The sequence below is a fragment of the Epinephelus moara genome, chromosome 14 (assembly GCF_006386435.1).
Source record: "Epinephelus moara isolate mb chromosome 14, YSFRI_EMoa_1.0, whole genome shotgun sequence".
NCBI lineage: Eukaryota > Metazoa > Chordata > Actinopteri > Perciformes > Serranidae > Epinephelus > Epinephelus moara.
The window spans coordinates 24520561-24546339 of record NC_065519.1 but is presented as its reverse complement, the minus strand read 5'-3'; the positions used below and the strand labels follow the sequence as shown (position 1 = coordinate 24546339).

The window sequence follows — 25779 nt, the reverse complement described above, 5'->3', positions numbered from 1 at the left end:
CCAGAGGCCCTAAGATACTATATTATCACGATATTTAAATCATGATACAATATTATTACGATATCGAAAATGCTGCAATATGCTGAGTATTGCGATAAATACATTGTGATATATTACCTTTTTTTCAACTGTAAATTGTGTCCCAAAATCTAATACGATAAAAAGTTTTCAGTCTGTCCATCTCACTTTGATGATTTTTATTGCAGCAAAATGTATCTGGTGAACTGAAAAAGTAATTTATTATTGTATTAGGCCACCAAAAGTTTAATTTGTACTCATAATATTAAAAATTCATACAATAAAAGAAATCGATAATTGGCGTCCGTGTACCGATACAATACTGCCACACAAAAATATCGTGTTACTATGCTATATCCATTTTTCCCCCACCCCTACTTGCAGCTGCAAAAATTTTTTTGCATATGCACCAGACGAGCAAATCTTATTGGAATGAATAGGCACCATCTTGGGGTCCAGTATCCAGGTTCATGTGCTGAACCTTCATGCAGCCTCACAGAGGTGCCAGCACAACTGTAGTCTCTTGTTTACCATTAATTCTACATCTTCACAAAAAATGAAAAGTAGATCACCTCCCTAACACCCCTGGGCACTAAATCACCAGGTTGTGCTGATGTAAACTGGGCAAGTCCCTCCATTATACACCAGCAGGCTTATCACAGCTCCAGTCCTTGAATGCATCGTGTCAGAACAGTGTGTACTCAGAGAGGAAAACTATGAACAACCAACTCTGTGTGCACCTTTATTAAACTCTGTTTCAGTAGTGAAGTAAAACCAACAAAGTTATCTTCACCAATGGAACTGTGAATGTCAAGTCTTTACAGTAAGCCCCATTGCTCAAAAAGAGCCTGATTTGACTACAAAAGTCACGACTGGTGACTCACAAAATTTTCCAAGCACATATTTGTCTGTCTCTCTGTAGACTTGCCACAGTGTGTTGGCAAATATTTTCCTTTCGTGACAACAGTGTGTGCAGTCGGTGCACAGCCACAGTAACAATGCATCTTCACATCTTGACAATGAAACAATGTATGATTTCATAAATAATAACTGTTGCTTTTGGCCATCCTGCTTAGTTAGGTAACACTGACACCAAACATTAGATCACTGCAAAGAATAAAAGGAACTTGATTAAATGAAACCGGAGCAGATTATTCAGTTGGGACTGGAGGGCAAACCTCTCTTACCATTTGAGTGACCTTAACGTGATCTCCTCTGCCATTCGGGCGTGGTGACTTTTCACCTATTGAAACAAAATCCTAGTAAATGCCCACAAAACCCTGTGATTAAAAGCAAGCATTTGTGCGACTGTTTACTACACAGGTAGTCAAGAAAGTACAGAAATTCCCACGACGTCAGCATCAGCCTGATTCTCAAATAACAGCTCAGCAGATGGGCGTCTGTGATGCGTCAGCTAAATTTTCAGATATCTTATAGACAAAGTGACAAAATGTACTTGAAAGTACGACAGAAGTTAACCCCATCCTCACTCCACTATGATGTTTTAATTTACAAATACACATGACAGAATTAACAAGTGGTTTATAAATAATCAGACTGATTCACCTCCGTCATGTGACAGTGTATAAAAAGGCGGACTGGTTGTTTACTACCCGCCATGAGAGCAAGAAAGTGAAACGTTATCACATGCCAGTTTTCTCAAACCTGTTCTCCTGCCATTTACGGTTGTTGTTTCATCATCACGACACAACTACAAACACACACACTAAACCACAGTGTTGGAAACAACATTAAAGGCACCACTTTTTTAAAGCAATATTAATTTCAATTAATGAAACGACAGTTGATGTTGTCTTTTAGCCTTACTGTTCTTTATAAAAATCCCCAAAGCTCCTGTGTGTATTTCACTGCACATGACAGTGTGTATGTTCCAGCTGAATCTAAATAAGGATGTTGTCACTTGTGCCCTGCTGCCTCCTTGTTTTCTTCCACTTCCCTAAATGAACAATGTGTTGCAAGTTTTCCATCAGTCTTAACTTGTTCTACTATCTGCCATCCCAAAGATGAAGTTCTATTTTCCATGAAAACACCTTTCCCTGATTTATGGTATAATGCAATCAAGGCCCTGACACAAAAGAGGCCAGATGCATGAACAATATGTACGCACAAAAACAATGCGTGTGTGTTTTCCCACACATGATAATGTGCACACCTTACAGATTCTTTGGACCAGGTGTACACACGGTTTTAGCTGAGATAGCTGCGGGTTATATGATATGGACAAGATTAAATATAAATTATGAGACGATATTGTTTTTAAGTTGTTTTTTAATTTCACTGATTCTGTCAGTGTTTTGCAGGCTGCACAGTGTTCTGTAAAATGTCAATCAAAGGCACATTTATGAAGTTAATATCAAATCATTTTTGAGTGATTCATCTCCCTGTGAGTGATCATTTATCCTGTGAAGCATTTTGTAAAGTCAGTTTCAACATGAGTATCATGAATGAATCACTGATCATCCTTCTTATGTTCAATAATAATAATGATGCAATGATGATTTGCAGAAACGTGATGAGTTGTGACACAGACACAGATGCTACAAATATCCACAGCCGTGCACGATGACAGCTGCTCCAGCTCTGTAGGAGAACCTCGCCAATGCAACACAGTCAGTGAAATTGCTCTCTCATAACTGTATTTTTAACTGACAGGTCTAATGAATGGTGGAGCGGGCGCAAGTATCGATATGCAGACGGATGTTTAAGGGCGTTTCTACATCAATTCATGGCAAAATGTGTGTGTGTGGAAATGAGGCTCATGCAGGTGTGCGTGAATCTACACTGAGTTTTATGCATCTGGCCCCTGGCTGCTGTTTAGCCATCAGTCAAGGTGATGCCCTCAGTAAGCGTCTGTGACCCTAGTTTTTTGCAGCGTGTCCCGCACCATTAGCACTAGTCTGCGGCTTTTCGGCTAATTGACCCTGTTGAATCGGTGGTGGAGAATGTTGGAGGGAGAAAGAAACAGAAGTGAGGAAAGCAAGCAAATGACTAAAGTCAAGAGGGCAAACACAGAAGAAGAGTGGTGTGAAAATGGTCAGCAACACTGCTTTGTTTCATGTGTATATCCTAACAATGGTTTGCATATCCACAATGCTAGGTTTCCCTTTTTGAGTACAGATTACTGCCGTCTGTATGCAGAGTTATTTTTTCCCAGGACGTACTCGTAGTTGACCATTGGCTATAGTCTTTGTGGTGTGTTCAAGTGCAACGTTGTGGCCAAGAGACAGATGATGTGAGGTGTCGGCCTTCGTCGCCACAAGATATTTGATGTCTGTTTGATGTGTCTGCACCTTAAATAAATACACTGTCTATAACAAAATATTCAACAGAGGAAGTCAAATAAAATGCCTCCCGTGATCCGTCACCTGACATACAGTATATGCCAAACACTCACTCACACACAAAGGGCTCCCTATTTCTAACTTCCTCAAAGAACTATCTTTATTACGCTCAGGAATGTGAGGAATCGCCGAGGGAGTGTAACAGGTGACCTTCCTGGGACTGTATGACCTAATCAGTCTTCACTTCACCATATTTCCATTTAACCAAACCAAGGCCGTTCCTCTCAGAGCCCATTATGAAGCCGAGGCAAGATCTGAGCTGCCAGAGTTGCGTAAGAGAGGCCCATCTTCTAGTTTTACACAGGATCGAGTAAAGTGACAGCACGGCAGGGACATAAATCACTGTCAGAAGGGCTGTGGAGGAATGTGACTAAGTGCATTTACTCAAGTGCTGTACATAAAATTTGAGGTACTTGTACTTTACTTGAGTCTTTCCTTTAATGGCATCTTCTGCGTCTCTCCCACGACATCCCTGAGGGAAATATTGTACCTCTTATTTCACTAAAATTATCTGGAAGCTTTAGTACTTTACAAATTAAGATTTTTACACAAAAAACATATTTCAGTTGGAAAATATGATGCTATGTGATGAATAAAACTCGACAACAGTTTATACAAGGGCAGCTGAAATTATCAGTCAAGCAATTGAGTGACAGAAAATAAGTTAGCAGCTATTTTTATAATTGTTTAAATCATTTTTCATATAAAAATACGTCACAGTTCCAGCTTCACAAATGTGAGGATTTGCCGCTTTTCCTTTTAATCATTTTAACACTTTAAATATATTGTTAATAATGTTGAGATTTGGGCTGTTGCTTTGGGCTCGGGGTCACTGTGTCGATATTTTTCACTATTTGCAGAATGTTTACACACCAAACAATCAGTAGATTAAGCAGCAGATGGAGCAGATTAATCCATCATGAAAATAATCAGCAGTAAATAGTTCAAAGTGGGCTCCGCCTCAACCAACTACAACAGTAAAATCCTGCTTTTCCATTAATGCATGAGTCCGTCATAGGGGACATTTTTCTGCACTGAGTACTTTGACTTTTTCTACATTACGTACATTCGATTATACTGTCTTACTCAAGTAACATTTTTAATGCAGGACTTTTACTGGGCATTTACTTTAGTAGTTTGGAAACTTCCTCCACATCTGCAGACAGGTAACAAAGGAATTAGACAAATGGAAGCAAATTAAACACATGACGACAGATAATCTTTTGGCCTTTTAGCTCAGGATGAATCATTGCACAGGTAATCAGAGAAGACAACGCAGAGTTAATGGATCTCCACACTGAAAGGTCCAGGAGGTCCAGAGTTTATCACCTCCAAAAACTGCTACTGTGCAGTTTCCTCTCTGGTCAAACTCCAAAGGTTTTGTGGTAATGCATTTTTTACAAAAATGCATTACCACAAGAGCAAAGGGTAAAGTAGTCCCATACAGAAAATCTATAGCAACCTGTTTGTCATCCTTAAATCAAACTGAAAAGCAAACACACGGCCAGATTCAATTGTCTGATGTGTTAATAGTATCAGTCCAAAGTTAGGAAATATCAGATTAAAGATTAAATAATCAAGATTACAAATCTGACCAGACATTCAATGGCAGCTTTAAGTATGTGACAGTTTTCAATACTCAGTGCTGCGGACACACTGCAATTGGTCAATTTTTCCCTAAAAATAAAGTCTCTGAAAAATCCCCATTTTCAGAGTGGGATTTGGTGCATTAATCTTTTAAGAAAATACATTTACCCCCCAAAAATTTCAATAATCTGAATTCCAGTTTGAGTAGGGATGTGTTAAGAGCAACTGTAGATTCACTTTGACTATTAATTAGGTTATACATAGCCTAAGTATTGGGAAATGGAAAAGATTTGAGTACACTGTGTTCTTAAAAAAATATTGTGGGGAAAAAAGAGACAACAGATTTTGCTGCTTTGTACTGATGCGTTTTTGGAAAAGTTGGCGGTGATATTGTTTAGTGCCTTAGCCCCACCCCACCCACTGCAGGACAGGTACAACATGTTGTTTCTTCTCCCCACTGAGATGAAGGGCCCATGTTGTACAGAGTTCTCAGCCCGTCTACAGTCCTACAGGTAAACTGACTGGAAACGAAACACTCACTTAAAATGCTTCATTATGTTTTTTTTCCTGTAAGAACTTCAAAGTGAATTGTTAAAGCTACTCCTTTATTTTATTTTAGGAGGGGCTCTGTTACTGACATGAGTGACTGAGCCCTCTGACAGGAAAATGCTGATTTAATAACAGCAACTTCACGCAGAGGCTCTGGCTTAGGGGGTCCCTGATCCCCCTGGCTCTATGGGCCTCTGGGCCTGTTAGACCTATTCTGTAATATATCCATGTCTAGGGCTGCAACTAACGATTATTTTTACTGTCCCTTAATCTGCAGATTTACCACTGTTAATTGAGTAAATAAAATGTATATTGAATGTCACATAATTATAAAAATAACACAAAATTAAATGAATAAAATTTCCTAGAGCTCAAGGTGATGTGATCAAACTAGGGATGGACGACATATATCGGGCCGATAAATTATAATGGGACATTTTTATAATTATGCATTATTCCGATAATTAAAATTCTAGCTGGAAAAACAGCACCAATAATATGAAGCCAGGCTGCTTTCACTGACTTAACAAGGGCAGCATGTACACACCCATCACAGTGGGTGGCGGTACATGTACCTTTTAACTTGGTTTGCGAGCCACCAATAAACAAAGGAGAAGAGTCACAACATCTACAGCACACTGTCTAGAGGTCCAAACATGTCACGGTGTGGATGTCTTTCACAGTTCCAGAGGAAGACAACTGGATTGCCCTGAGGATCTGATCTCCAACAGCCCGACACAGGTTAGACACAGCGCTGAAGGACCGTCTCCAAAGTGTTAGCACAAGCTAATTAGCGGCAGCAGCTAACATCCAACACCAAGCTTTTAAAGCTCGACTTTGTTGTTAAAGTTATTTATAACTGCTAGCCATGTGATGCTACAGTTATTTGTATTGTTACCTGGCAACCCAGTGAGGAGCACATCTCTCTCTGGCTGCGTGTGTGTGAGACACAGCTACTTGTTTGTCTACAGGTTATACACTTATTTTTAAAATACAAGAATGTGAAATTATCGGTTATCGTATCAGTTATCGGCCATGAGATGCAGGTAAATATCGGTTATCAGTATCTGTTTAAATCAAACTGCCCAAATTTGTTCATCATATTCAGTTTACTGTCAAGTATAAAGAGAAAAGGAGAAAACCCTCACAGTTCAGAAGCTAGAAATAGGGAACAGTTGGCATTTCTACTACTGAAGAACTTACTTAACAATTAATCGTGTATGAAAGATGAACTAATCATTTCAGCTTTAAAATGGTCTGTTATGGTGATTTATAGTTCTCTTATGAACTTCAGCATCCACTAAGAATAAAACAACATCATGTAAAAACTATTTTGAAAAGACGTTTCTGATGTTGTTTTGTATACTTAGTATCTGCGATGACATTGAGGTTTGATACCAAGGCGTTCATACTTACACACACACACACACATGATCCTCTGGGGTACCAGTGTCCCGGTCGAGGAGGAACATTGGGAGTGAAGGGGTCAGGAAAAACAGAACCCCTTGTTCCTCCCTCACTGTAACAGTCCTGGCATGGCTTTTAATTAACTGGCACTGTGCCTGCCATACCAGGCATTTAGTGGGCAGGAGGCCCCTCTGGCATCAATACAGATCATCATCAGGGGCTCAGCTGGAGGTATTCAATTCTCTGGCCAAGTGTGTTACATTGCACCGTGTCCTGCTCCTCCTGCAATAAACTTCCTCTGGATGCGTTTTGGGAATTCGCTGAGCTCCTTCTCTAATCAGAGGAAGCGTCTGGCGAGGAGTTTGCTGCGGTCTGTTGCCAGCACCAACAATCTGCATGCCACACACAACACGCTGTTCGCTGAGGGCTCAATGGGAGCATATGTTAATACCTGGCACATAACTCACAATTAATAGGCAACACTTCCAGTGTTGTGGTGACATAATTCTGCTACCCTGAGGCCTATTACCTTGAGGGAATAAATATAGAATAAAATCATTGTGGCTGCTATAAAAACAATGTTTAAAGGTTGGTTCCAACTTTTAAAAAAATTCAGAAATCTACTTTTTTCAGTAATTCTTCTTGAGTGCATGTTTAGAGAAGTGAAAGAAGAATTCATGGCTTCAGTCCGATGTGGGAGGTAGCCTCTGAGCTGACCTTGGCAGAGGAGAAATACCTTATCTGTCGTCACAGTTTACTTTCTCTTACAAAACTCTTAGGCTCACACTGCTGTTGTAACTAACCATAAGTAGCATAGCGTAGTGCAAAGATTGTGTAATGCAGTCTACTGTACTGCTGACGCACTTGTCTATGCATTCACCGTCTACCAAAAGCCACAGATATGACTGAAAACGTGTTTATACATATTCTGTTGTGGGTATAGTTTGACTGTGTGAATGAGTTTGAATCCCATGGAAATCCCCACCGACACCCTTCCCGCTGAACTACAAGTTCCACATGGAGAAGACGCAGCAAAAGAACCGGGCGGGACCTCTGTGTCTGTGCGGCAATTAGCCAAGACTGCACAAACACTGGCAGACAAACACACATAAAACAGCCCGGGCCCAAAACTGTGTTCGCCTTTCTGTTTTTGTGTGAGGCTTGTCAGTAGAACAAGGTTCTGCTGGCTGATGTTTTTGTGTTTCAGGTCTGACTGCATCAGGGTGTGATTAATGAGGGTGTTAAACTAAAGTTAGAACTTAGAGTTCACACTGGGAAAAAAAAACTGTTTTCACAAAGAGAAAACAGGACTGGTGTAGTTCAGCATGCTGACATGCGAGTGCACATGTGCAAGCTTCAACAAGGTCCCACAGCTCTGGGAAAAGTACATTGCTGCCATTTCCTTGGGAGCGTGTGAATTTTTTTTTTTGCATTCACTTTGTGTGTGAGCGTTGCTTGTCTGGGTGTATGTGTACCCGTGTGACTGCACACAGGTTGAAATAAAATACACCATCCACTTCACGCGTGTCCTGCGTGGATGTACGCCACAGTGCAGCACTTCTCCCTCCACGTAACCTGAAGACCAGGTAAGTTAAGTGATGGTGTCACAGAACAGGACAGACAGAGATTTCTTTTCACGGCAAACAAAGTGAGCTTAAGTTCAGAAGGGGAGTAGGAAGACACTCTGTTCAAACATCCCCCCAGTGAACAAACACACATGCCTGGGAGCCAAGGAGCAGCATATTCGACTGGTTCCCAGGAAGGTCTTCCTACTCATCTGAGATAGACTACTCTCTACAGAAATGTCTTTTAAGAGGAGCTACACCCATTTTCAAAATTCATACATGTTGTTTCTATGTTCAAAAATGGAGGTAAACATGAACAACTCTCTCACAAACCAAAAACTAGAGTGCTAAATCTCAAATTCGTGATGTCATAGGGTGTAAAGCCTGGAGCTGCTCCACAGACAATAAATTGGGAATGTTCTAGATGACACTGAAAGCACCCAGAGTAATGATCTGAGGAACACTACATTAGAATAAAGCTAATTCAGGTATAAAAAAGAAAAAACATTCTGTGGATCCACAAAATCAGGCTCCCATTTATTGTGGAGCAGCTCCAGACTTTACACCCTATGACATCACACGTTTGAGACTTCTCTGGTTTCTGGCTTTGAGAGACATTAGCTCATGTTCACAAATATTGATTGAACTTTCCTAGGCCATGGAAATAACATACTGTTTTTTTTGCCCATATAATTTTTGTTTCTAGAATCCGGTATTACACCAATGTCAAACGCAAAGTACTTTTTGGTGTGTTGAAACAGAGAAATAAAACATCATCTTCTTCTAACTGCCCACTAATCTCTGAAAAACACATATCATCATATAAATGCAAAATCTGTGGGTAACGGGACAAGATTTTGGTACCCTAAGTGTTCTATTTTATGTTTGTAGACCGAAGGTAGTCTGAGCAGTATCAAGTTTCAGTGGTCCATGTAAAGAGATGGAGTGCATTGACCGAAACGCAATCTCCGAACCCATCAGCTATCATCTGACAACGACTTAGCTTTATATTACTTTTTTTTTTTACAATGTATCTGCATTCATGTGCAGATATCTGTTTATAGAGATTAGCCGAAATGACCAGCCCACAGAAGAGGAAGTCATGGCCTGGATATCCACTGGCTACACCAGATCTCCCAAACTATCGGCCATTGCCCCCAGAATCTTATCGTCGTCAGATTGATAGCTGATGGGTTCCAAGACTGACCCCTCCACCCATCCCAAACTCTCAAAAAGAGGCAGAGAAGAAACACATGCATACAAACGACTAATTAAAATAAATATCATGCACACAAAAAGTGAATAAAATGAAGTAAAAGAGGGAGGGGAGTACTATTAGAGGGAAGCTCAAGGTGCTTTCATCAAAGAATGGATGCATTGATGCATCAGTTGAGGTACGAGTATTTACATATGAGATAATAGGAAGCCATCTTTTATAGGAACTGGCAAATGAACAAAGACATGGGTGGATTCCAGCTTTTCCACTGTAACCGTCTCCAGGATATGAGTGAGGCCAAAGCAACAACCTTTGAATCTTTATTAGTGAGACTGGATGGTATAAGAGGATCTCCAAAGTTCTTGTGCAATATTGAGGGCTTTGTCTAACGTATTAAAAAAGTTAACCCGAACTCAGTATGATCCATCTGTGACAAGCCACATCGACCACGGGTATCACTTGTACCTGGAAACAACTTATTAACCCTGGCTTTAATAAAATGAACCCTATGCAGGACCTTAAACTGAATTTAACTTAGACAGGCACGTGAAGATGTAGCTTTTACCCTGACTAACGCCTCTTTCCCACAATTCATGTGTCACATCAAGCTCAAGCTTCTTTTCCCAGTTACCCCTAAACCCCTGCAAGACAGGCCACACCCAAAGATGATATATTCATATGAAACTGAGATCACACCACCTGCCTGAGGGACAGAAAGCATCTTAACGACAAGAGGACCCACTGGAATCTGAGACAAGGGAATAAAAAATATATGCAAATGTAATTACAAGTTAGAAAGTACCAGAACAATTTATACTTATAAGCATATAAGCCCTCAAAATATAAATCTGTTAAAGAACCTCAGGCAACCCTCTCTCCATTGAGTGAAAGAGAACTGGGTTTCTGTTGTATTTGGGACAACAAGAAGTCAGAGGGGCCACTTGTGGGTTTTAGCTCATTAGCAACAAATTACTTCACATGGTAATGACAAGCTTTACTTTACTAATATTTATTTTGAACTACAGGTTTTTTCCTTCCTTGCAGGCACCCATTAGTCTCTTTCACATCAGCACAGCATGTTAATGAACTGGAATGGCCTTGATAGAGATTCATTCATCACAGTTTAATAATTTGTTACTTGAATGGTTTGGTTTTTGCGAGTCTGAGTATGTGTCAGAGGTAACTATCTTGTATAGCAGAGACTGGTGATGCATTCAAAGATGCTCTTACATCCAAACCTAATTCCCAGCTGGTGAAATTGTATTTCTTTTGTCGGGCAATGAATGACTTATTTTTAATTAATGTAAATTATTTAATTTCTCAATTAATTGTTGAGACTACAAGAAATGTTTGAAAATAGTGACAGAATAGCCTATTGCAAGTACCCAGAGCTCCTTGTTTAATCCAAACAACAGCCCATGACCAAAAGATACACAAAAAGCAACACATCTACACATTTGAGAATCTGAAACAACCCAGTGTTTGGCTTCCTTGCTGGCACTAGCAATTAATCGACTTTCAAAATGGTGTGCAATTTATTTTTCACTCAGCTCTATTATTACATTGTGTAATGAGCAAGACAGACGCCGAGGGCGACATAGGTTTGGCAAATAAACTGTTCACTGCAATTGAATTAGCTACCTGAAGCAGGTTTCGAGTCTCTGCAAGCTGAGTCTCATTTTCTGGTGAAATGACACCACTGGCCTTCTGGACAGTACAAAGTAAATGTCAGAGTTTTCCCAGGAAAATTGATTGGCTGAGGCGGTACACCCGACAGATCTTGACACATCTCATCTCGGGATCAAACAAGTAAAGGACAGCCCAATCAATAGCCACATCCATTAAAGGAGTGAGCTATATTCTAGCGAGCAAAAAACAGGAAGTTGTCTGAGTTGGCGGCTAGCAGCTAACGGTGCTAACAACATGAACAGCGCTAACAATGGCAACAGTGCTAACGGAGCCAAGAGTGTTAACAAGGAGGGGCAGCAGAAGGGTGGGTGCAATGATTCTGCGACAACGCTGTTCTGCCTCGATGGGCCAGGACAGCATTATCAACTGTAACTGCCGTATGAGCGCAGAGCAGAGCAGTGACGATTAGCTAGCCAATGGGACACACACACAGGGGTTCACATGCATTAATGTGCACACACAGCTGGACCATCTACTACAAAAGAACAGAGAAGCTTGGGCTACAACACACACAGATGGAGCGTGACTTCATTTTCTGCTCAGGACTCCATTACTTCACTATGTCTTTATGTAGAAAACAGCTGTTTGCTGTTATATTAATAAACTGAATGTCGTATACAGCTCCTTTAAATATATGGCTTTGCTGTGTCAAAGAGTGTCTCTGCTCTTTTTCCCAATAGATTAATGCTTTATTTCATAAAAGTGTGTTAACCTTTACAATGATAGTGGGTGTGGTCTATTTCTGGTGAGTTGGTCCACCTAATTTTTCTATGGTGTGCTCACATGAACAGTTTTTTTTTTAAATGGAAAATATTGTCAGATAGTAGCCCCAAACACCATTATAAAATACTTAAGGGGATAACATGGTTGTTGAGCATCCTGTAGGCTCTTACCATGACCGTTACCTTGTGGCCTTCCCGACTTATGTCCTCCCTTGTGTCCACCCTGATGCCCAGCAGGGTGTCCATCCAAAGCCAAGTCGAGTGCAGGACCGAGACCCAGGCCCTGCCCCTTAGCACTGAGCTCCTTCCTCTTCTTGCCCTTCAGCCAGCCCAGAGCCCGGCCCAGGGAGTGGCTGCGCTTCTTCTGGCCCCTTTTGCCATGCTTCTCCTGGGCAAAAATATCAACCACATCCTGGGGAAGCAGTTCCCCGAACCCTAGCGAGTCACGGTTTGACATACCACCTCACACTGGAGCTATGTCCTGGAAAGAGGAGAGAAGAGAGGGGAGGCTGAAATTAAATTTTAGCCATCAACATCAGCATTATCAAACCATGATATGTGCCAACACTCAGGGAGACATACTAAACACCATATTGTTTGATTGATTTTTAACATTTCTGGCTTCCACTGGTGGCAATTAAAATCAACTTACAGACCTGAACCTTGCATTAGGTAACCCATAACAGTAGGGCTCCACAACTATTTAGAATATTACTGAAATCGCTATATTGCAGTGCAATATTCAAATCACCAGAGCTAGAATTCTTTGATAAAGGTAAAATGTGTCACAACGGTACCATTAAAATGACGCATCATGGTGCTACAAAGCTGCCCCGGCCTAAAAATCATATTCTAGACATAAGGGAACATACTTGTTTGGTAGAGACCCCAGCAAAAGTCACATCATCATCATTTTTATATTTCTTTCAGTAACAATGAAAAGCAAAAACTACCATTCCCACTTAAATGGAGGCTCATATCACAATTTAGGACACAAAATGTCAACTTTATTTCTTGTCAGAGATACCCTGTCATTGTGTGCAGTTGCAAGCAGGGGCTGTTATGAAAACCAACCTTACTGTTCTGCTCAAGAAAATCACAACATCCGATATTTGAGAGTTGGCCGGTGTATAAAAAACCCTCTCTAGCTCAGGAAGCTGCCAAATTCAGTGTTCTTACAACAATTACTGTATCTGATTACTGTCTACCTTCCAGGTTTGACTTCCCAACAACACAGCTCATTATGTGCACGCTTTTTCCGCAATTGATGTAGGGGATATTGATGCTTTATTGAATGCACCACAAAAGCACCAAGGTTCAAGATGATGGATTATGCCAAACAGGTTTCCAGGCGAGTCTTTTCATCTTGAAGAGAAGTGGTTGTGAGGTTTTAAAACAAGTTAAGACTTAAAGTATGCTTTGGAGAAGGCTTGTCAGCAAAGCGAGGTGTTGTAGTGCAAATAAATACAGCGTCCGACATTTGCAAAGTCTTATTCTTTCAACAACCCCAGTTGGTATTTGTGTGTGTATATGTCTGTTTGTGTTTGTCTGTGTGGGCACTGCTCACTCAACCCACACACTCAGCCTACACAGACCCCCTCCTGCCTCTAAACCAAACTTCACAGTTCTGCAAAGAAAGAACTGGCACCGCTCCCTTCATTCCATAACATGGAGTCATAATTCACAAAGCCGCACCCGTGAGGCTCCTGCACTCTTACACACAGGCACAACGGCACACTGGGAAGAGCTAGAGAACAGCAAAATAAACAGTTGCCAGTGTGCACCGAGGTGTTTCTAACAAACAGTGTCCATTCATACAGCAGTGTAGTTTTTGATTCACGATCACTTTTATGTTCCATTGTCTTCCTTCATTTTTTTCTCAGTAGAATGAGCTCATCGACTTCCTCCACCCCTTCACCTTGTTGAACTCCACGACTTTAAGGCAGGTTTCCCAGCCTTGCTCCTGGGGATCTGTAGCTTACACTGGGCTTCTTCCAGCTGCGCACTTTATTAGATACTTATCTCCAAATCACAGGCTAAAAGTAGGAGCAAGCTCCTAAGATGACAGGAGTCGCGGCTTGTAAATAAGCACACACAAAGACTGCAGGAAGGTGGGAGCCGAGTCGGAGTGAGAGAATTATAATAAAGCCCTGGATGATTTGCTGTCGACAAAGTTCATGAAAAGTTTTTGGCTGCTATGCTGCTTCACAGTCATGCATGAAAAACACTGCAGGCAGATTTCTAGCACAAGCAACATGTGCTCAATACAAGCAATCTCCCTTCACAGTCTCTAGGAATACTTTCCTGCCCCAGACGAGACATGGAGCTAAACCACAGAAACCTATGTCATGTTCTCCGAGGACTACAAATGTGACTTTCCAAACTGCCTCTCATCATCAAAGCTGTGTGTAATGCAGAGGGGGAGTTCTGATGAGGAGTTAGAGGACTCTGGTTTGGATGCATGGTATGGAAAGTTTTCAAGCAGATGTGCACTATTTAAAGCCAGATGCCTTACATTCTCAACATTGGTCATAACTTTACCTTTTATCAGTCAAATCTTGACAGTTTTAACAAAACTGTGCATTCATAAAGGGAAAGATTTATTGCAGGACTGCTGCATTGGACTGCATTAGTTTTAGCTAGATGTACCTAATAAACTGACAACTGATGTAGTTTCTCAGGCAGACATTGGTCTTTACTGTGTAGTTAAAGTAGAGACAATTCTATAGCCATGTCGGCTGCTCTGTGAGGCTGCACTTAGGCCCAACATTGCTAAATGCAAATGTATGCTAACATGTTCACAATGACAATGCTAACATGCTGATGTTTAGCTGGTATAATGTTTACCATGTTCACATCTTTTAGCATGTTAGCATGCCAGCATTTAGTTATAAGCACTACACAAAAAAACTGATTGGAATGTCTTCAGTAATGGATGACAAACTAAATTTGTGAAAAGGATTCATCCTCTGGACACCATGAATGTTAGTGAAAAATTTCATGGTAATCCATCAAATAGTTGTTGACATCAGGGGACGGAATCGAGAACAGGTTGCAGTTGAACCGGTTCCAAATTGACCGATCCATTCTTTTGAGCTTATCAATTAATTTTATCGATGCTGGCATGTTTTTCTAACAGTTGCAAGTTACAAGCAAATGACATCAAAACCATGCATTTATGCTGCTGGAAACTTGCAATGAAAAGGAATCATGGTGGACAGAAAGAGACACTCCAAAGGCTTCATTTTAAGAGGAAAGATGACAACAGTGCGGTTTGTAATGTCTGTAAAATGATCATTTCAAGTAAACATGGAAACACTTGCAATATCCTCCTGAGACCTGAACTGTTATTAGTTATTTAACTAGCTATTTGGGATCAGTAGGACCTGATAAGTATAAAAAACTAAACATTGTCCACAATAATTAAGTCCCAATATCCTCAAGTGACACGATAATAAAGTCCGAATGTTGCCTAACAAGTACTTTCTAATCAACAACGTCTTAGCTCGTAGTACAAAAAAGTTTGTATGGCATATCAAACTACAAATATTTTTAACCGCAAACAATCATTTCAATCATTAAATTTAATCAGGTTTTGGACCTTGTCCCCTTTTGTATCGGGGTTGGCAGCAGATTGACTTGGCAGAGACGGCTGCCATCCTGTTTTTACATGAATTAGTGTATTGTGGTTTTGCTACCACTAGATGGCACAAAACAGTGTCCACAAACGAGGACAGCAGGTCTGAAGTAAGCAGAATGAAGTTTAAGGTCCAGTAAACCCCAAATGTGATGTCCCCATATGAGGAAACAGGGTCTCAGGAGGATATGCTGAAACATCGTTTTACACAACATGGACTTCAGTTCAAAGAACGCCATGTATTTGATACTCTACATGAGTGGCATTGCTTCCTAACCGGGGTTGAAACGGTCTAAGAGTTTCATGTAGGGCTGCCATGATTAGTCGAGTAATCGATGACCAATCGACTATTAAAATAACCGGTGACTATTTTAGTAGTCGACTTATCGGTTTGAGTTATTTTTCATAGAGAAGTACTATAAAAGTACCCCAAAATACTCTTCTTGCAGCTTCTTACGTTCAGATATTGGCAGCTTTACACACTCTCCCATGACAGTGAACTAAAACCCTTTGGCGTGAGTATGAAACAAGACATTAGATGACATAATTTTGGGGTTTGGGAGAGACAGACCGACATTTTTCAACATTTTAACACATTTTTCGATAAAATGATTAGTTGACTAATCGAAGAAATAATCGACAGATTAGTCGACAATGAAAATAATCGTTAGTGGCAGCCCTAGTTTCATGGTACAATAACCGTCTCAGAAAATAAAGTTTCATGGTGTAGGATATTCGACCATTAGCCTATTATGATTATTATTTACAATGACCCTTTAAGGAATGAAACTGAAGTGTTTTTGGTTAAATGCTTTGTTATAATTGAAACTTGAAACCATTTCTTTTAGGAGAAGTATATATAAAACGTCTGAGAAGCAGCGGTGGAAGACAGGAGATACACACACAAGTGAGATTACCTGTCCGACTGCAATACTTTTCAGTGCTGTAGATAAGCAAATGTACATGGTATGATAACCGCTAATTTTAATACCATGGTGTATGGTCTATGGTATACTGCTGCAACCCTATTCCCAACCGAGCAGCACGTCCATTACTGAGGGTCAATATCCTGTGTTATAATAACATTAGAGCTACACAGATACACAGTGTTCAGACTCAGAGATAATAAAACAGCCTACATTTTTTCACACAGATATTTGATCAGGAATCAATAAGGGGATAGATAAAGAATCAGACCGATAAGTAGAATCCATAGTAGCACTGGTATCAATAAAATCTTATCAACTCTTATCCCTAGTTGAGATATTTCAGACTCAACAATGCCTCTAGTAAGGCTGAAAAGTAGAGTTAAATCTGGTTCTGCCCTGTCCAGAGAGAGAGGTATGCAGCCCCATATGAGAGGCTTAAGATGACTACTTGAGGTACTTAAATGCTTTTCTAAACTTTATACATATGTGGGTGTTTTAGGAGTAATTTGTTATCTTAATGCAGCCCAGCTGAACTTGTTATCCACTGCTGCACATCCAATGTGGCACAGGGAGTATGGAGTTAGACATGAGGAGTGAGTTGTAGTGAAAGGCCAGTAACAAGAAAGAGCATCCATCTTCTCTGAAGAAAAGCACCAGGCCTCTCCCCGCACTAAGCCCTGTGTTTCTCCTGCTCCAAATTACAGTCATTTGGGCATGACTAAGATCCGCGCATCTGTATTGGCTACAGTCGCCAATAATCAGACGCCTCTCTCGGGAGGAGAGGGGGCCGGTTCATTCATTTATAGCCCACGGGGCTGCTCTGAGTGCAACAGCTCCTCGTATTATTTCCATCACAGAGGGACCAGAGTAATGCTGAGAGCTCTGGGACACGGTGGAGGACCACCCAGCAGACCGCTGTCTGTGCAGTCTAGTCACAAGGAGTTGACTCATGCCACCATTGCTGTGGTTACCCATAACAACCTGCAATTTTCAGTTCAGCAAACAAATGTAATGAGGTGACGTAGACAGTGGAGTGTCGTTGGAAATTCTCACTGTTTGTTTGATGACGTCTGTTTATGTTTTTACATTTGTCTCACTAAAAAAGGCACATCTCTTGGGTTTATCTAAAGGTAACTGTCACAATCCTCTCTTTAGCAAAACAGCTTTAGATTCACACAGGGCTGGCCCTAGATTTTTGGGGGCCTTAAACAGGTTTTGGGGCCCTCCTCGTTCTAACATGCCACTTCTTCACACGACAATGAACCAACTTATGTATTGTAAATACTAGTTTAAACACATATAATGTACAAGTAAGCACATAAAGACTAAAATGGGACCAATTAGCAGCAACGCTGTCTTTAAATAGACAACATAAATACAGTTTGTGTGTCTGCGACCCCCTGACCCTTCCAATGATCCTCTTAAACAGACCGCCAAACGTAATTTATTTAAGTGAAATTATGGGCTGCAGTGCTGGCAAACTGTCAAAGAATAGCTTGCGATGGCTGTTATTCCAGTTTGTGTTGACTTTCGTTATTGTCATATTTATTGATTTAGCCAAATACCTGTGACATCACACTAACAACATCAATCACTAACAGGTAGCTATTGATTTCAACTGCAGAGATAAGAAAAATTCACAGACTTGTTGATTTCTGTTTCATTTTCAGCCGTAACTGTAACATTTAAAGATACATAGTTAAATGCTGCCATTTTTGATAAACCAAATCTACCAGCACAGAAGCTAAGCAACATACCGCTGTGGATGAATAAATAAATAAATAAAATAAATATCAGTGTTAGTGTATGCTATATTTGAATATTTGCTTCGCTTTTCCTTGCATCAGGGATACTCAACTTGCTTTGTCTGGGGAACACTTTTGCAAAATGACAGGAGACCAGGGGCCAGTCATGTATGCACAGGTGTTTCCGGGATTTAAAGGGTGTGGGGGATCCTTCCCTGGCACCTTTTTTTGATAAAAAAGTTTCATTTTGGTACTTTTTTTATGCACTCTGGCACCTTCTGAGTGTTAAAAGTACAAATATAATCCCCAGTGTGAGTCAATTTATTTTTATTGTGAATTAGAAAATGGTTGGGGTGGCATCCAGCACCCTGTTGGGGGCCAGATACGGACCACAGGCTGCAGGTTGAGTAGCACTGCCTTACATACTAACCAATGGAGGCCATGGTAGACCAGACACTAATGGTGTCTCTCAAATCACATACTTCCGTTAGTATACTTGTATGTAGTATACTATGTGCACTATGTACTCAGTGGCGTAGTGCGCAAATTTTGACAGGGTAGTGTTGTCTCAAACCAAACATGGCCACTGTGCACTCACCGAAAATTAGCTAGTTAGCAAACTAGCATTTGGATAGGGACAGTGCACATTAATGAAGATTAGCATTTGCGTTATCGTTCGTGGTACCAAATCATTACAGACTGCTAAATTAACCCAATAAACATACTGCTGGCTTATATCCGACAACAGTATAGTGGTGCTTAGTGCAAAAAACACATGTATTTGTACAATGCAGCGACGTTCACAGTCGCACAGTCCTCGGCCACCATTTCCAGTTTGAAAAGTGGTCCCTCCCCTTCCGCTACGTAGCCAAGATGGCGACCATTGAGTGCGAGAAGTGTCCATAGTTCCACACCCAACAACTTGACTGTTTTGAGTGCACCATCAGGGTACTCATAGTGCACTGCATTTTTCCATACTTCTCAGTGTGAACGCACTTATGCACTCAAAATAGTAAGTGTAAGTACAGAAGTACGCGATTTGCGACACAGCATTCGTGTTCTGCTTTGTAAAATTTCTGTTTTTGTCAATGGAGTCTGGTGGCGTTGATACAAAGGCAGTGAAAAACTCTACATATAGTGCACACTTAAATTGATAGGCCTTTTTTGGTAGGCCTTTTTTACGTGGCTAAAAACTAACTAACTGGCAATGCTTGCTTGGTGTCATTTGAGTTCATGTACGTGATGCGGGGGTTTTCAGCACGGAATACTCGGAATAAACTTTGTGATTCGGTCTATACAGCTGCTAAACGTTATTTTTAACCACAGAATCCTGGGAGCACTTGTTTTGTAGGTGACAGTTAACTTCCCTGGTCTCTGAGCTGACCGTTTTGTCACTATTTTTGGCAAAAACGACACAAAATGTTGTCAGTTTTTGTTTTGTTTAGTTCAATTTCTATTTTATTACTGTCTCTTCAAAAATATCTTTTCTAGGGGGCCACCAGAGACCAGCGGGCCTTAGGCAACTGCTTATATGGCTTTAGGGATAAGGTCGGCCCTGGACTCACAATCTCTCTTCAAAGTTAAACCACTCTGGCCGACAACTTAATTACAGAGTTCGTTCATTGTCCCAGCAATTACTTAACCCCGGACCACGCCTCTCAATTCATAAAAGTTGATACACAAACTATAGGCATAAAAGGAGGATTTAAAATCGGACTTGTTTTTGAGGATTTGTAGCACAAACCTAACTAAAAAACATCCACCACATCCTTTAAGTACACCACATCAGGGTGTATCATATCATCAGAAACATCATGATCAAGTCATATGCCCTGAGCTGATTTACAAACAAAAAAGTTGTATGTTCTCTTTCCATCTCTCTCTCTCTCTCTCTCTCTCTCTCTCACACACACACACACACACACACACACACACACACACACACACACACACACTAAAGCCGCTGTGGTTTCCCAGCCCAGCCCCAGTCCTGCCGGAGCAGGCATGTGTTCCAACATGCTGTTTACTTATCCTTTACAAAAAGACAGCAGGCTTTCGCATTGGACAGGAGGCACCGCTCAAACACGGCAAACCTCAACGCAGTGTGTCAATACCTGCCGCACTGACTGATTATCTGACATAGACAGCAGTGTGTACACATCAGCACGAAGTAAACTGGGGCTGATAATAGTTTACACACTGTCATTAAATAGACTGCGAGCATATCTAAAAATGACATCTATCGTCTGTGCGCTTTTAACAGCTATATGTCCTGGAGTGGAGCTCAAGGACATAAATTCCAGAGGATATGTGGGTGTCCTCCACTTTTTATGCAGGTGGGTCAATAGACTTAAAGCAGAGCAGTGCACTGACACCTGCCTTGCCTGGAGCAGAGCAGAGCACAGCACAGCAGCGAAGCTTACTGTGCAAATCCAAACCCAAATCCATGCCAAAGATTTCCATCTCACACCGGGCTCTACTGTACTTTTCTCTGACAAACTGCTGTGTAAAAAGAATGACGGAAAGCCAGTTCTCGTTATATTTGAAAACCACTTTCTGTGACTTAAGCATGTACACACCCTCGCCAGATCCAGGTCAAAGAGGAACAGCAAATAATTGTCAGTATTTGTTTTAGGGATCTAGTCCACAAGACAGCTGGGACAGCTATACTGCCCTTGAACTAATTTCCTATGATTGTACATGCTTTTGACACCCATTGTGTTGCTTTATGTGGCAAACTACACCCATGTGGAAAAGAATTAGGTTGAAACGTGTCATAAAAAGTGTTTAAAATTCAATTTTTCTTTCAAATGTAGAGTTGGAAAGCCTAAAAAAAAAACTCCATGGAGGCACAGAAGCCCAAACCTTGGTCAACTCACAATACTGATTTCATGCTCAAGTGTAATCACACCCTTATCGACTCTGGCAAATATGAACAATGTGAATTTCACAGGCAGCAGCAGGGGGGACGAGGGAGGGTCTCCAGGAACTGTAACTTTGCAGTGAGTCACACAGGGAAGCTGACGTTGCAGACTCCAATGCCTCACGGGAATAAGCCAAGAGGGAGTGGCAGTGATACAGGCAGCCACCTTTGTTTGAATTAGGACTGGCTCAGTTTAACCAGGAGGCCATTCACATCTACGCCTGAGCTATGGGGTTTCACATGGCATGATTTAGCCGTCAGTGAGCAAGGTTAAGGTCAGGCTGAATGTGGTTAGTCTCTGCATAAAAAACAGATAACAAGGTTAATATTCTGGGTTTTTTGGAGGAAGTTTCGGATCTGTTCTGGTCTTCCTGCTGAGGTCACCGGAATAGGCTTTACAGTAACAGCCAGTTTGGACAATAACAGTTTTTAAACCGCACTCAAAGTGACTCCGTGACTACATGGCGAGTGTTCAGCGGCGTAAAAACTGGTGTTACTGTGTGGCACCTGCAGGCATCAGTCAGGGCGTTGGCCGTCTTCTGTAGACATTATCAAACAAAGACGAGCGCTGCTACTCGGGAGCAGAATTAAGCAACCCTCGTCTGGGCTGCAGCTCTGCACACTGGCGCTCAAACACTCAACCAGAAATGTACTGTGATGGATGATAAGGCCACCAAGGCACAAACTGGAAATACTCAATTCCACGGCTTGAGGAGTTTTGACATGACTGAGGAGGAACTTTTTACGAGAGCTCTGTGGGAGTCTTCAGGCGTCAATGAGAGATTTCCCTTCTTAAGGGAAGTAGTTTAGCATTGACGGAGAGGATCACTAGAAATAAAGCTAATGAGACCGAAGAGCTCATGAAAATTTCATTAGAAATCCCGGGTTTTCAGGGTGGCCACAAGTTTCCTACACTTTGGTTCCATACCAACATATCAGCATAAACACACAGTGGTGAGGGACTTGGACTGAAAGACAAGCCCTTGCTGACATTATGTGGTCCCTTTGTTTGCTGCAGAGAGGATACAGTTTCAGAAAAAGACCATGTAGGTAATGACAGTGATAAAAATAAACACCGTAAGACAATAATGACACAAATAAACCAAAACGCTATGTAACTGAACTCACTGAGGTTATAGACGCTGCGTGTGTGTGTGTGCACAGAGATCTGTGGACGGGGTAATGCAAGTTGGCGTGCTGCGAGGCCGCTGTAGCCATGCAGCAGCTTGTCTGGTAAGAGCAGCGGCCGCATTCCTGAGAGATTGATAATTACCGACTGAGGAACTCTTCACTCCAAATGTGCTTTCACCCCCCTCTACACCTCCTCCTCCTCCTCCTCCTCCTCCTCCGCCCCTCATGTTCTCCCTTTCACCCCCTCCCTCCCTCCCACCCTGCCACACATCCCTCATAGAGTACAGTGGCCTAGGAGACGGAGCCATGAAAGAAAAAGGATAATGGCTGGCGCATGAGAGTCATTTTCTGATAAGATTATAACATGGGGGTTGTGTGCTCTGACTGAGATTATTGTTCACTAGGTTTTCTTTTTAACAGGGGAGTCACAAATGTTTTATTTCTATGGAAACAGGGCAGATTTCTTTTTAATAAAGCATGTGAGAAAATATCTATCAAAGCATAAAAAACATGTTTACACACAGATTACAGTTTTTACTGAGGATTTTATTTTCCTGGTAAATGATCTGAGCATAGAAACACAACTTGGCTCATTTTTTTAACCATGTTGTAGTGCTGTCAAAAATATTGATTTATCGATAAATATTGATTCGGAATATTTTAAACGGTTTCAATATTCATTTCCTGCAGTATCAATACACTGGTGCCAGCAGCACTTCCTACAATATAACTGAACTAAGGCTGAGCGATATGGAGAGTATCAAATATCACAATATTTTTGACCAAATACCTCAATGCTGATATTGCGATGATATTGTTTTTGACTATCAGTGCTTTCACAAAATATTTACACAATGAGATTTTTGATACATAGTTATTAGTAATGTGGATGCAATGGAAAGGTGGGTAAAGGCAAATAATAGAACAGCTAGAACAGTCTGGTAAGTTCAGACAATGACATCACTTTACTGTAATGCAGCCTTTAAAACCAGGAAAAGACAACACTAACAATAGTATGATATCCAAAATCTAATCACAGTATCAATATAATATTGATATACTGGCCAGCTAATCTCAAGCTAGTTGCATTAAATGTGTTGTGAATATTACAAGCCTCAGTACCTAAAATTATTTTATTTAGGGCTGCAACTAATGATCATTTTCATCACCAGTTAGTCTGCTAGTATTTCTCCTGATATATGATTTTGTCAATGTTAAAAAAAGTAAAAAAAAAAAAAAAATTGCCCTTTATAATTCCCCATAGTCCAAGGAGGCATCTTCAAATTTCATGTTTCATTTCATCATCAGTCAAAAACCCAAAGATATTCTGTTTACTATCAAATAAGACAAATAATTCTTACTTGAAAACTACTTAAAAGAGTAATCGATGATCAAAATAATTGCCGAACAGTTTTCTCGTCATCTAATCCATTAATCCATTTTAGCTCTAATATTTCTAGCTTCTGACATATACTGTGGATGTCAACAGTGCATAAGAAGAACAATCTACTGGTGTGTGATATGTTACAATAATCCTGGCCAAAATGATTACAATTCACACCATTATTCCAAATAATCATCAAATTATGCTTAAAACCCTTAAACAGCACTAAAACATACTGGAATCACTTTAAATTATTTATATTGCATCACATAAAGGACACATCTTTTTGGTGAACATTCGTCGTCATATCATTCTATATGAAATATGCCAATGACTGTATTAGGATCTTTTGCGTTTTTAAGCTTGGTGAGTAGGCAGCCTGTTTTTGCAGGATCGCTTTTATTGTTGGTTGCCCAACAGTCTTGACATGATATTGACAAATATCCCAATAATGGAAGTTCACCACGATCAACTCATTGTGAGTGTTTTTTAATGTGGTGAAATCTTATCGTGCCATCCCTAGGTGTGTGATATAGATGCACAAACAAATGTTGGTCAACCTCTGTCAAGTATCATTAAGTAGATTTTGAAATACATTAAGTAAAATTCCTCCAATGTGACTGTTTGAATCCCACTAATCTTAGCTTCTTTCCAAAAACAGGACAGAAAAACAACACACATTTAACTCCTCTCTGGCACCATAAGAGACCACAGCGAGCACAGACAGCGACAGAGCTCTTAAAAGTGTGTTGTTTGCTTTGCTTCCAGGGGTTGCCAGGGGTCTTAAGTCAGGACTGCAGCCTCAGTGGAGCTTAAGACCCCTGAACTGACAGGTCAGTCACGGGTGAAAAAAGAAAGAGTGTTATGCAGTAGCGGTGACCAGTTTGCAGCGAAGAACAAACACAGCTGGACACTGGGGGTTTAAAAATACATCCTGGCATCTCTGTGTCTCTGCTCTACCCCAGTCAAAACAAAAACTCTGTAGCTGCTTTCAAATCCTTTCAATCTGCAGCTGACTCCGTCTGACAGTTGCCTGAGTGGACGGCAGTCGAGGAAAAAATTATCGTGGGAATATAAAAGAATGGCCCCAGTTTGGACCAGAACTCATGTGAACTCTCAGAGAGACAAGAAAAGAAAGAAGGAGGGAGTAAATCAGAAATGAGCAGGCATGTTTGCACACACTCAAACTCCATCATGCCCCTAACAGCTATTGATTACATTTATCAGAGGTGTTGATGAGGAGTCATTGATTAGTTACTCATCAGCTAATCCTTCTGATTAACAGCACTCTCATCAGGAAGGAGTCTCCTCTTATCGCAGGCCTGCATGACACACACACTCCACTTGCCTAACACACACATAATCATGTGTCTTTGTCCATTACAACACGGATTGTTCCTCCTCTTGACTACCAGCTTTCCCCTTTCCTCCACTGCACTTCACTTCATCCCTGACAGATAAACACAGTAAACAACATGAAAGTTAAACCTACCAGGCTGCACCACAACCGCCTTATCCTGTCCCATCCCTCATCTCTCACCTCGTCTCTTCCTTCATTTTCCTCTGGATCTCAGGAATCCACCAGGCTCTGCTCTGCCTCTAATGCTTACATAACACACCTGTAATCTCCATGGGTACAAGCCCTGGCATGGCATGGCTGGCGAAGAAGGAGCACCGGTACGAGACACACCCTTTCTAAACAAATGGCTGTGTCTCAGCCTCACCTACCAGAGGGTACAAGAGGTAAAGGTGAATCCATGGAGCTGAAAACAACAACAACCACCCTTGATCGATGGAAATGCTGCAGAGTTTTCAGAAAAGTTTGACTTTGAAGCTTCCAGTCCAAAGTGCAGAGGAGGTGGCGGGCAAACAGAGAGAGGGGACAGGGGGAGACCCCTCAGAAGCATGTTATCTC

The 25779-nt window shown here is 41.1% G+C and overlaps 1 protein-coding gene across 3 annotated transcripts in view; it reads right to left on the bottom strand.

Moving 5' to 3' along the window:
* LOC126400934 (uncharacterized protein KIAA1522 homolog) overlaps positions 1-25779 on the bottom strand; it is a 40982-nt gene that overhangs the window by 14015 nt on the left and 1188 nt on the right. The window contains exons 1-2 of one of the 3 annotated variants that reach the window (XM_050061937.1): positions 25593-25709; positions 12287-12596 (exon numbers count right to left, since the gene is read on the bottom strand). In XM_050061937.1, coding sequence (XP_049917894.1) covers positions 12287-12572 — 286 coding nt within the window. In that variant the 5' untranslated portion in view covers positions 12573-12596; positions 25593-25709. Of the gene's footprint in view, positions 1-12286; positions 12597-25592; positions 25710-25779 lie in introns of those variants that run through there. The other 2 variants (XM_050061936.1, XM_050061938.1) reach the window with 2 other exon arrangements.